The sequence below is a fragment of the Protopterus annectens genome, chromosome 7.part1, assembly GCF_019279795.1.
Source record: "Protopterus annectens isolate FY-2018-M chromosome 7.part1, PAN1.0, whole genome shotgun sequence".
NCBI classification, from domain to species: domain Eukaryota; kingdom Metazoa; phylum Chordata; order Ceratodontiformes; family Protopteridae; genus Protopterus; species Protopterus annectens.
In genome coordinates, this window is record NC_056740.1 from 304446422 (window position 1) to 304460156 (window position 13735).

The following is a 13735-nucleotide window of genomic DNA, read 5'->3' on the forward strand; positions in this document are numbered from 1 at the left end:
TCGCTTCAACAAGCGCACCCTCAGGCGCCAGGCAGAGTTCGCTGAAGACTTTTTCGGCGATAAATTTGCTTACACCATGCCGTCGGACCTTCTGACATCGCAAACTCCCAAGAAGCGAAAAGACCGGGACCGACATCCTCGGCCCGCGTCTACCACCGACTCCACGCCAAAACCTAGCGCGAGTGCTCCGGTTCCCTCTGAGACGGTCTCTCCACCGCTCCGAACCGAAGACACCACATTACCGATGACTCCGATTCCGGACATTACTCCGACGCCAGTTATCGATTTTCCTCCGGATACCGAAACCGAGGAAATGCCCGAGACCATTGCTGTAGACAAGGTCACTCCTGCACGTGGAGCTGCCAGGCCTCCTATGGCCATGTCTATTAAGGCCTACACTAGGGCTAAGGCAGCCAGCAAAACAAAGCATATTACTACTAAAACCTTACCTCAGCCTACTCCAGAGACACAAATTATGTCTATGGCTGCTGACTTAATTTCTATGATTAGAGGTTCACAGACCCATCCTGAGAGAGGATCCCAGCCTCCTTCTGATAAAAGGCCCCGGGTTGAACCCTCTGACCCTATCCCTTCAGATGAAGATTCTGAGGGCTCTGTCCACTCTGATAGCCAGGAAGAGCTCTTCCAGACCTATGAGGACTCGGATGCAGAGGATTCCATTCCCTCGGCCTCCCCTCCTGAGGATATTTCTTTTGGGGAAGTTCTGCATACCATGAGGGAACATTTCAAGTGGCAAGGGCAGGAATACTCTGATTCCAGGAAACGCCTTAGGACTTTCCTCAAGAAGCCCCAGCACAGGCCCTTAGCTATTCCTCCTGTACTTGATGTTTTGGATGATTTATATTCTGACTCTAGTGCTACTCCTGACTCTCTTCCTCCGGCTCCAGCCAAGCCAGACAGGTATTACAGGGTCCCAGAAACACATTCCCATTTATTCAGGGCCCATTCTGCTGATTGGGAAACTATTTCACAGGGGCCTAAAGGAGTTTCTGCTTCCACCTCTAAAAATCCATTGCCCTCCAACAGGGAAGCTAGGTCATTAGAGAGATGGGGCAAAAAGGTTTACACATCCACTACCTTATCTATGAGAGCTTTGAATTGCCTTTTTCATATGTTACAATATCAGGATTTCCTGTTAGAAGATTTACAAAAAACATTAGCCACTCCTGATCCTTTAGACAGGAAGGCTTTGCAGGAAGCTGTACATAACACTCAACAAGTAAGCAACCACTTCCTGCAGTGTGGATATGATGCACTGGAAGCTTCATGTAGGGCAGCTATGACAGGGGCAGTCATTCGTAGGCATGCATGGTTAAAAGATCAACCTCTACCAGATCATGTAAAGGCAAAACTTCTGGATGCACCCTTGGAAAAGAACAAGCTTTTTGGTGCAAATGCTAAGGATGTGTTGAAGACCATCGAAGAAAAAGCAAAATCAGTTCAGACGGTGAAAGATTTCCTCCAGGTTCAACCCCCTAGATTCAGTAGGAATTGGCCTTCAAAAAACTGGGCCTTTCCAAATCCAGAAAAGTTTCAAAGGGGTAAAAACAGACATGGCCAAGGAAAAGGCCAATACAGAGGCCCTTACAGGGGACGACAATGGCAGCCAGGAAACCAAAGAAGTGACGCAGGGGTTTCACCTGCCCCACAGCCACAATCTCAATGACTTTCCTCTACTTCCGCCTACCAGGGAACAAATAGAAGCTCCCTTGGGCGGGAAATTATCTTTGTTTGCAGAAAATTGGCACAGACTGACAAAGGACAAATGGATTTTGGACATTATAGTCCGAGGCTACAGGTTCCATTTTCATACCTTGCCAAGAAAACAAGGCATTCCAAACCTGCCACAAAACCAGAGGGCAGAGGCTATCAAGCAAATCACTCTGCTGACTCAAATGAAAGCAATAGAAAGAGTTCCACAACAAGAACAAGGACAGGGGTTTTACTCACGACTGTTCCTTGTTCCAAGAAAAGAATCTCAATGGAGACCAATACTGGACTTGTCCGCATTAAACACCTTTCTCATAGTACCAAAGTTCAAAATGCTGACTCTACAGCAACTCCTTCCCATGCTGGGCAAGGGGTCTTGGCTGATTACTCTGGACCTCAAGGAGGCATACCTGCATGTCCCTATCAGACACAGCTGCAGAAGATACCTCAGATTTCTTGCAGGGCCAGAGCATTATCAATTCTCAGCATTGCCATTTGGCTTATCTACTGCGCCCAGAGTATTCACAAAATGCCTGGCTTCAGTAATTGCTCATTGCAGGCTCCAGGGGATACAAATTTACACGTACCTGGACGACTGCCTCATACAAGCGGACGACAAACTGATGTTGACAAAAAACTTGGACTATGTCATACGATTACTACAAGCTCTGGGATACACAGTCAACTTCCAAAAGTCAAGACTGCAACCATCCCAGCAAATAATCTTCTTAGGTGCCAAACTAGACACAGCCTCTCAAATGGCTTACCTGACAGAAGACAAGCAAGAGAAGTTAACTTATTATTTCAAAGGTTTAGCAAAACTCACCCAGATGACTGCAAGGAGATTCCTACAGGCCCTGGGTTACATGGCATCCTGCATTCTCCTGGTTCCATTAGCAAGACTACACATGAGAAAGCTTCAATGGTACCTAAAAAGCGTTTGGTCTCAACACAGCAACAACTGGGAGACAACTATACCGCTCATTCCATGCCTAGAAAAGGAATTCCTATGGTGGGCCTCGGTGAGCCAGGCAAACACAGGTATGTCATTCAAAAAACCACAGATAACACAGACCATGACCACAGACGCCTCAGACCTTGGATGGGGGGGCGCACATGGAAGGCAAGTGTATACAAGGACAATGGTCTCCAAAGGAAACACATCTGCATATAAACCAAAAGGAAATGCTGACAGTAATGCATGCCATCGAGGCCTTTCAACACCAACTTCAGCAAGGCCATTTACTGATACGGACAGACAACACCACTGTGATGTGGTATATAAACAAGCAAGGGGGCACCCACTCTTACCCCCTTTGCAGACTGACAATGCATCTTTGGGAAAAATCACTGAGCCTAAACATCCAGTTACAATCCCAGTTTGTTCCAGGCAAAGACAATGTGTTGGCGGACAGCCTAAGCAGGAATTTCACAGATCCACACGAGTGGAGGTTACATCCGAGGGTCTTCACACAGCTCACTTCGACATGGGGCAGGCCAGAAGTGGACCTATTTACCTCTCACCTCAACCACCTTCTACAAAAATTCTGCACAAGGACATACCATCCAAAAGCTTGGAAAACAGATGCTCTCTCATTCAACTGGAACTTCCTAACAATCTATGCATTCCCACCTCTGCCACTGATGACCTCAGTATTATTGAAGATCAAAGCAGAGAGACCCAAGGCAATCATAATAGCTCCGGATTGGCCGAGACAACACTGGTATCCACTACTACAGAGCATATGTCACACCAGGAGGTGGGCCCTTCTGCAATGGCCTCTATTTTTGACTCAACACAATTTCGAAACAGTGCATCCAAACCTTCAGACACTGCAGCTAACAGCCTGGGAGATCCCATAAATAACCTCAACCTATCTCTCTCCAAGGAAGTTCAGAAGATACTAACAGAGGCTCGAAGACCATCCACCAGAAAGGTTTACTTAGCAAAATGGAAAAGATTCAGCAATTGGAATACCAGCAAGGGACATGATGCATCATTGTTGAACATCCCACTCATCTTGGAATATTTGGCAGATATGCTACAGAACGGCCTCTCATATTCTTCCATAAAGATACATGCATCAGCTATTTCAGCTAGATATAACACTGATCCTCCTGTTTTTTCACACCCTTTGCTAAGGCAATTCCTCAGGGGAATCAAGAACATTAAGCCACCAAGAAAGGCCCCAGTGCCAGCCTGGGACCTCAATTATGTTCTAGAAAAACTGATTCTACCTCCATTTGAACCAGCAGCTTCAGTTGACTTGCAATTTCTCTCATGGAAGACAGCTTTCCTGTTGGCAATTACCTCAGCAAGAAAGGTTTCGGAACTACAGGCCCTAATGGCAATACCACCGTTCATAATTTTTCACAGAGACAGGGTTTCATTAAGAACCAACCCTACCTTTATGCCAAAGGTGGTATCTAGGGTTTTTTTAAATCAAGCCATTCATCTGCCTGCTTTCTTCCCCAATCCTGAGAATAAGGGGGAAAGACTGTTGCATACCTTGGACATCCACAGACAACTTCGATACTACCTGGACAGAACTAAGGCCAGTAGGAAGTCTGAACAACTATTTGTAGCTTACGCCCCTGCAGTCCAAGGGAAAGCAATTTCAAAACAGACTATTTCAAAATGGATTGGACATTGCATCAAATTCTGTTATTCCTTTCATGGAAAGACTGTTCCAGCCAATGTCAGACCACATTCCACCAGAGCTACAGCCACCTCTACAGCATTCTTAAGAGGGGTGCATACTAAGGACATTCTAGAAGCTGCCACATGGAGCTCCATGCATACATTCTCCAAACACTACAATCTCCCTCTATACTCCAGATCCAGAGCAGGCTTTGCTTTGGCAGTCCTGCAGGGTTTGATTGCCACACCATCTTTTTCCTAGAGCATTCCTCCTCCCCCAGCTAAGCTATGGTATTCTACCCACATGTTATGACTGCAGTTGCATTCTTGAAGGACATAGTACAGTTTTGTACCTACCATAAATGTAGATGTCCGATAGACATGCAACTGCAGTCGGATTTTCCCTCCCTCCATACCCCTCTATGCCTAGGGTCCACTCCTATCCCTGTTCCTCTTAGCTGGGGATATCAGTTATGGTGTATTTGTTTTACTGCTCATTTATTTGTCTGGAATCCTGTTTTTGTCTTCCAATTTGATTACAGCCTTCCTTGGGGGGCACCTGGCATCTGGGGCAAGAAACACTGAAGAAGATGGCGTCGGCTGATGCTTATGTACTCCAGCCGCTCTGACGTCGGAGAGAAATGCGACATCAGCCGACGTCGGACCCAGACTTTGGAATCCGGCTGACCGAGGGCTGCCTGAGGCAGGACAACCCACATGTTATGACTGCAGTTGCATGTCTATCGGACATCTACATTTATGGTAGGTACAAAACTGTACTTTCCCCATCGCAATTCGTAGCGACTCTCTTCCTATATGACTAACACAGTACCCTACTACCAATAAAGGACATGTTCAATATCTACTTCCAACGTATTCAAAATCTACTTCCAACATATTGCACCATATGTATTATATTAACTAAAAATAATACCACATCAGTAGTTTAGATGAGATGTTAGCTCCAGCCATACCTACAAGTTTTAACAGCAGGATAAAGCAAGGAAAAAAAATGACCACAGCACATCACTTAACAAGATCCACAACAGAACTTGCTAGATAGCTATGGAATATGCAGGTTTCAACTCACATCACCACCAAACTTTATGCTTTAGATACATTATACAGGCTTCCTGCGAAATTTACTATTACCTTTGGAAACAAGGGATCCTTGGTGAAGTCAGTGGCGGTAATTGATATCCATTGCAACTGATTCAGGACAATGGAAACTTGCAACTGGGGGTAGAGGTGTTATGCAAGCGATGGCTTGGATTGTAAGAATGTGATTGGCTGCCACCGCTTGATTAAGGAAATGCATACAGAGCTGGCTTTGCTGGAATCATGGAAAAAATGACAGGGAGCATTCAAAGCTGATTTGTCAAAAAAGTCTCAACAGGACCATCAGGTAACTCCACTATAAATCCTAAGTTGAGATGGTAATTGACAATGTCCAGTTACTTTTTCAACTTATTTTTCACCAATTGCTTGAAATTACAGGCTGTAAACTTACTGGCACTGCAGGAAGGCACTCTGGGTTAATATGATGGAATTCCTATCATATCATAGTGTGCTCGGATTTAAGCACAGAGGTGCCATGGGACAGTACTTTGGGTTAACGAATTAAACAGGGTAATGACATCATTCTTCTTGGAGATGTTTTAGACAGGACCTCAGCCACAAGTGGGAATCAAACTCATGACTGCTATAGGGTTTAGGTCTAACGTGTCTGTTTTAAACCTCTGAGACAGTCTGTCAGACAGTATAGCATCCACATGGCGAGTTTAGTCTAGTCAGTTTTTCTTGTCTCTTTCTTGCCATGAAGTCACATTGGTTGATTTCCTGGGCACTGTTATCCTCTAAGAATCCAGAAACCTTTCCTGAAGGATTTTCCCCATGGCTTTTAGTTCTCTCTGTATTTTTCTTGTTCCTCCTTTTTGCAACAGTGCCACTCCTGTTGCCTTCAGGTTTTCATGTACTTCTGGACTGGTCAATAATTAGTGAAAATCTTTGTTATGGGTTCTTCCAGCAGACTGGATAGATTTTTGTGGGTACTGGGAGGCAGTATTTTTTGTCCTTGTACTATATAGCCTTACCTGATGAATGCACCTGGTGTTTAGATATACTTACCTTTAAGTAGTACATCTTTTTAATGCTTGTACTATTTTTCTATTACTGTGGTTAAGCACATCATATTCTGGTAAAATTCTCACTTTCTTATATCTATATATCTTTGAATGATAGTATTGTGCTGACTGTTGTAAGCTGCCTAACTCCCTCTAATGCATATTATTTTGCGAGTACTCGTGTTTTAAATTACTTTTATGTAATGCCTGTCTGCTGCTTATTTGTGTATTTCTTAATTTTTTATGTATTCAGTAATTATTTTTTTGTTAATGGAGCTTTCCTCCCTGGGCCTCATAAATTGAGTGTTACCCATGTAAACAACCTAGTTAACAAAACAGAACAACAAAAAAAAAATAATACAAATAAGTCCCTTAGGGTGGCCAGTTCCCTTTCTAGTTACTTTTCCATCCACTTATTTGACCAGTCTACCCTAGCCCCCTTTCAGTACTGAATTTTTTACGGTTCCTATCGCAAAATCGAATGTGTAGAATGCCGAATACCGGAAGGTTGAACTCGGTAGTTCGAAAGTTGAGAATGTCGAAGCCGCGGAAACCCGATTTCTTTCCCAGGGAAAGAATTCGGTTGGTCATTTCTGCGGCTTTGACATTTTCGGACCGGGTCAAGGTAAGTGTATGAACAGGTAGTAACGGACTTTAGGGTTAGGGCACGGGTCAGGTAAGTGTGCGATAGTGATGGACTTTAGGGTTACGGCGCAGGTCAGGTAAGTGTGCGATAGTAACAGACTTTAGGGTTAGGGCACGGGTCAGGTAAGTGTGCGATAGTGACAGACTTTAGAGTTAGGGCATGGGTCAGGTAAGTGTGCGATAGTGACGGACTTTAGGGTTAGGGTGCAGGTCAGGTAAGTGTGCGGCAATGAAAGACTTTAGGGTTAGGGCTGGGTTAAGGATAGTGCATAGATAGTGGTGTATGTTAGATTTAGTGTAGGTTTTGAAGGTGTTTGGTGTGATTGTGTTATGTGTGTGTGTTTTTTGGAACAGCAAATTTTTTCCCTGGGAAAAAATTTGCTGTTTTGACATTTCAATATTATCCTAATTCGATCTTCCAAGTTTGAACTTATGGTGTTTGACATTTTGGAAGTTCGATTTCGTGAAATAGACCCATTTTTTATTCCCTTCCTTTCATGAAGACTAAGGTGTCATATTCATTCACTACGTTTGTTCCAACCCATTGTTCTGTCAAGGTTGGATACTCCTGTCCTTCTTTCTTTACTATGTCTCAAAAATCTTGCCCTTCTACATAACTTTTTGTATTGTGCTTTGTACAACTCTCCACTCCTTCCTTTCCACCTCTTCTAGGCCCTCTGTTTTATCCCGGTCACTAACATCACATTCCTATGTAAACACATTGGCCTTCTGTTTTTTCCTTTATTGTATCCTGTTCATACCATTGTCAGTAGCCCTAAATGCTCCATCCCTGATTAATTCCAAAAAGACTTGCTCACCTCTCAGTTTGCCTGCAGAATGTTAACTCATCTTTTGTTTCCTGTGCCCCTTTTAGTATAACTCACCCTCAAGATCCCACATAATCATCTTTGTTTTTAGTTTCTTCCCAATCTAATTTAGACAGTTGACACTCAGGATGATAGCCCATTACTTCTTTGCTGTTACCTCCATTAGTAGTGGCTACAGCTAGCAAAGTCAGGAGAAAGAAAGGGTCATTGGGATGGTGGGACAGGTTAGATTTTCAGGTGGTTAAGGCTCATTGTCTAAGACCTCAGTTATCTCCTCCCTGTCTGCATTGGAGCTCAGAAACTTGCATTGTTTGCTTGGTAGATTGAGAGCTTCAGTGAGTATAACTGCAGTCTTCCCACCTGAGCCCTTTTTTATATCCCTGGTCTCCAGTGCCCTTCCATTGATTTATCTGGAAACCAGCTTAGCCTCCCTCCTCCTTGTACATTAGCTGTTGCTGCTGTGATTACCACTGGTTCTGACACAAACGGATGCCATGCCCCCTTCATATGGTGGTGTTCCTCCTCCTCTATGGCATCATATTTTATGACCTTCTTTACATAGATTGCTACTGTCTCTCCGTCTCTCCTTTTATATTCCTATTTATTGTATACCTTAGCGGCTCTGTGTCACACCCCTTTTGTCTGTGGCCCATATTTCATTCATGCCAATAATGTCCATCTTCCTCTTCTACATCATTCCCTGCAGCACCCCCAGCTTCCTACCCTGACTCTTTGCACTGCACAACAGTAATACCCCACCATGGTCCGAGTCACTCTTCTTTGTTCCTGTGCTATTTTTTGTGCAGGTTTTCCCCTACTCCCTTGTCTCTAACTATCTGTTCCTTTCTTCTGCTTCTGTGACAATAACTATCTACGTCTGTCTCAGATTAAAGGACAGTCATAGAACATCTAAAGGCTGTTAGTATTTCACTGGCAGCGGATACAGTAAGTGGGATTTAGACAAAAGAGAGTATTAAAATGTTAAAGTATGCAGATGGACTTTGGTAGACCATGCTGTCACTGTTTTTTGTAGATGAGAAAAATGGAAGATGTTCTATGTTGAAATATATGAAAAGTAAGTTGACTGAATGTTATGACCTGTGTAAGCATTTCATTTATGTCAGTCATAAAGGCTTTGAAATAGATCATCTGAGTCACTTGGCTGCTTTAGTGGCAGAGTTGTGTAGAGTGAGAATGCAGAGTTCTATAACATATTTTTATATGAGATTTTACAATCTTAGTGATACGAGCTTAGTTAATTCTGCTTAGTTCTGTAAGTCATATTTTTAATTATACAGCAATAGTAGATGCAATTTTAATTCTTTGTAAATTGCACAACAGTATTTTGATAAATTGTTCATTACTGTATCTTGTAATTCTGTATTATTCTACTGTATTTTATATTTTTGTATTTTTCTGGAGCTTTTTCCAAAGGCAGATAGACAGACATACAGGTAAAGTGAGTATAAGATTCTTAACTAAGTTCCACATGCCACTTGGATTTAGTAAGAATGTTTGACTGCTACAGTCTATGAAGCCTTTTATTTATTTAGATTTTTCTTCTTGCAGCATGTCAATGTAACAAAGAAGGATCATACAGTGTTTTCTGTGAGCCATATACTGGACAGTGTCCTTGTCGTCCTGGTGCTTTTGGTCTCCATTGTGACAGATGCCAGGCTGGCCACTGGGGTTTTCCTAGGTGCCGTCCATGTCAGTGCAATGGCCATTCAGAAGAGTGTGACCAAAGGACAGGAGCTTGTCTAAGCTGTCGGGACCACACTACTGGAGAGAAGTGTGAAAGGTAAACTGATACTGTTTTGTATACAGTGTGACTACAGTCTGTACTCTTTTGTCAACCTGTGTTATCTACTACAGAGCACATCACATCACATTAGAATGCTGTTTATTGCCTTCAGTTTTACTGAGAGAAGATAACAGATGCTTGAGGTGTGATGGGAAGAAGAGAGGTATTGTTGACATTTTTTGGGGAGGGGGTGTAATGAGTTGACATATTTTGAAAATTCTCTGTACAGAGCATTTTGCTGGAAATGTTGGGGAAGCAAGTAGTTGTAACTAAGGAAATTATTATTTTGAATTGGAACATAGGATATGAATTACCTAGACATAGTAAGTCCTTACTAAGTTTAATACTGTTGGCTGCTAAAAATGGAAATCCAAATATAAACCAGCTATAACTAAAGTATTGAATATTCTAAAGTATATAAAATAAATGGAGGTGGGAACTAAGAGGAAATGAGCATACTATGATATAATTAATAGTTGTAGATTAATGTCAATCTCTGATTACATCCCAAATAATAATCTCTGGGCCCCAGCATGAATAGAGCTGATATATAAATATGATAGATCCCTTAATTTTAACCCTAAGGCCCTCCTCTTTCTTAGTAAATTGAGCTTGAAAAGTCTCAAACTCCACGTATTTCTCAAAACTAGCATAAAAGTCCTACAAAAACTGGTTGAATCACTGAAGCTAACCAGTGCTTTTAATACCCTTCAACCTCTACACTTCAACCCTAATTTTAAAATTAATAACACAACGCTAAACTTGAATAACTCCTCCCTTTAAAAGAGAAATGTGACCTTGACCTTTACTCTTTTATGAACCAGCCCATGTCAGAGACAAGATCCACCTTAAACCTTCCCAAGAGCTACACCATCATGCTGAGACAGATCAGGGAGCTGTGTTGTAAAATCTTATCTGACACTAGTTTAGACGCAAAATGATGTCAATATCTGTAAAACTTTATGGACATTAATGTCTAGGAAAAAGAAAATGATCTCAAACACTTACAAACTAATTCTCTCTATTTATTTATTTATTATACATTTGTTTACCAGGAAAGTCTGACTGGACACATGACCTTTTTAGCGGAGGCCCGGGGAGAAAAGCTCCATTACAAAATAGTATAAACTTGGATACCAAAATTAAGTCCTCTTTTCAGATTATTGGACCAACCTAAATCCAGCAATTTCCATTAATTAAAATTACCCAATAATTCTTAGTAAGTACTAAACTAACCCCCTTTAAGAAACTTGATTACACTCAGTTCATGATTGTTAATGCATACCGCACTCCAACCATATTAAGTAAATGTAATCATTCTATTTCCCCTTTCTGCTCCTACTGCGAACTTCAAAGAGCTGATCTTCTTCACATATTCTGGAATTGTAAGTGCACGTGTAAGTTCTGGTGTTCTTTAAGAGTTAGACTACAAAAAATGGGATATGAGACGTCTACCCTTTCCTGGGAATTTACTATTTTGCATATTCCCCCACCTGGTTTGACAAAACTACAAATCTACATTCTAATTATGCTTTTTACTTTAATTAAATTTTATATCACCCTAAACTGGAAAGATTAATCTGTACTCACTTGAAAAGGATTTAAACATATTCCAACCAAATACCTAATAGCCCATAAGCTGCTAATTCTTAACTGAAACGCATACTCACATTTTATTAAATTTTGGAGTATTATATTTGATCGTATATTGCAATAAATTCTTTACTTTTTTGTCAATTGAGGGGTAATTTACAGATTTTGGGACAACAGCTCTTCCCCCTTCCCTCTGTTTCCTTTCCTCTCTTTGTTAGAACCTCTATTACGAAAATAAAATTGCCAAAGATTCCAAAGGCAACCACAAGGCATTCTATAACTGTCAAGAATCTAAATGGCAATGCTCAGATCTGCTTTGAGCTACAACAGAATGGCATTAAATATACTGATCCCAAGGTTATTGCCCATATCCTGGCAGATCAATTCAGTGCCAACTTCACCTCTCCTCTCACCTCCTAAACGGCCCATCTCAGTACCGGAAGATTCCCAAAGTCCGGTAATAATGGCCACACAGGTAAAAAAACGGACTCTCCAAAGCTAAAACTACAACATCCATGGGACCAGATGACATCCCGGGCTGTGTACTACATGAACTACAAAATGAACTGGCACCTCACCTAACTGTCATGTTTAATCATAGCCTCACCTCAGGTGTTGTGCCCACTGAGTGGCACACAGCTACAGTTATCCCACTCCACAAGGGGAGATCCACCTTGGATCCCGGGAACTATTACCCAATCAGTCTGATGAGCCTGATCTGCAAGGCCATGGAACGTATAATCATGGAACTTATAAACAAAGACATTGGCAACCTTCAGACACTGGACCCTACCCAATTTGGGTTTGTGAAGGGCCGATCTTGTCTCCTGAACCTTTGAATCAGTCTCCAGAGCCATGGACGAGGGTAAGGCGGTCCACAAAGCCTATCTGGACCTCACCAAGGCCTTTGACACCATCCCCCACTCTGGAATCATAGATAGACTTACTAAACTGGGCATTAATCCCTATGTCACTCAATGGGTTGCCAACTGGCTTACTGACAGAACCCACACTGTAAAAGTAGCCGACTCCAGATCCAGCTCCAGACACATGACAAGTGGAGTACCTCAGGGTTCAGTCCTGGGACCGCTCTTGTTTGGCATCTACTTCTCTGAAGTACAGGCCAACACTAAGGGACTCTAGCTAACAAAGTTCGCAGATGACTGCAAACTGGGAGCCATTACTGAAACCCCAAATGATGTGGATACTCTACAAAAGGGCCTTACAGAAACAGATGCTTGGTGCCAGAGCCATGGGCTCAAGCTCAGTGCCAAGAAATGTATAGTTATCCCCATTGGGAAAAACATGTACCACATAGGTGGCAGTACCGAAAGTGTGATAAGAGACTTAGGGACACAGGTGGACAGTGGTCTCACCTTGATAACCACATTGCTACAACAGACAGGAAATCCTTCTTTGTGGCACACCTCATCACTAAGGGCTTTTCATCCAGAAAAAAGGAGGTCATTTGTCCCACTGTACTCATCCCTCATTAGACCCATTATAGAATACAACAACCCATTTGGTATGTAACTCTCAAGACATCTGCAACAACTGGAAAGGCCGCAGAAATACCTCACTAAAAGAATCACAGGCCTAAAGCAGATGCCCTCCGCTGACCACCTTAAAAAACTCCAGCTATACTCTGTCGCATATTGTCTGCTCAGAGGCGATCTCGGCTTAACATACAAGACCATGTCAAACCCAGAGCTGTTGGACATGCTACAGTTAAAGAAATCCCAATCCCTCAGAGCCACACGCTCCAAGGATTTAAACCTTGTAATGTCAATAAACAAAACATGCTGGAGGGATAGGTTCCTGACCCAGAGACTCTTCAGACTTTGGAATAGACTGCCCATACATGTCAAGCAGAGCGCCTCTTTGGCCGTCTTCAACAGGAACCTTGACGATTGGATAGGAGAAAGGAAATTCACCCTGGGGATCACGTCAGTCGCCTTGCTTGACAGGAGTCCAGGGAAGTAAATAGTGTGGGAAGAAATAGCCAGAGACTTGTTATGGCTAGGCTTGTATAGGCCCTAGGGCTGATAGCCTAGTACCAACCTATGAACCTACCTTGTTATTCCTTTTGCTTATACACCCATTTGATATAAGACTTGTTGTGCTCTTCTTTTATATTATTAGGCAACTAGCTTTTTTGTTAATAGTTTTTTTTTTCTTTTGTTATTATTGTTATGATTGTCTGTATTAAGATGTACCATCTGCAGTTTCCTTGTTTATTGATGGCACTTGCTTATATGTGTTGTTTTGTTGTCTCTTTTATTTGTAAAATACTAACAAAGATTTTTGGAAAAAAGAAGAGGAAAGGAGCAAATTACATAGAAATAAATGGAATTTGTGGGAACAGTACATT

General features: G+C 42.2%; 1 protein-coding gene across 1 annotated transcript in view; it reads left to right on the forward strand.

The window, feature by feature from the left end:
- Nucleotides 1-13735, forward strand: part of LAMB2 (laminin subunit beta 2) — a 3750789-nt gene that overhangs the window by 2653190 nt on the left and 1083864 nt on the right. Inside the window, exon 19 of the mRNA XM_044078730.1 lies at nucleotides 9537-9768. Within this exon, the coding sequence (XP_043934665.1) occupies nucleotides 9537-9768 (232 nt within the window). The remainder of the gene's footprint in view (nucleotides 1-9536; nucleotides 9769-13735) is intronic.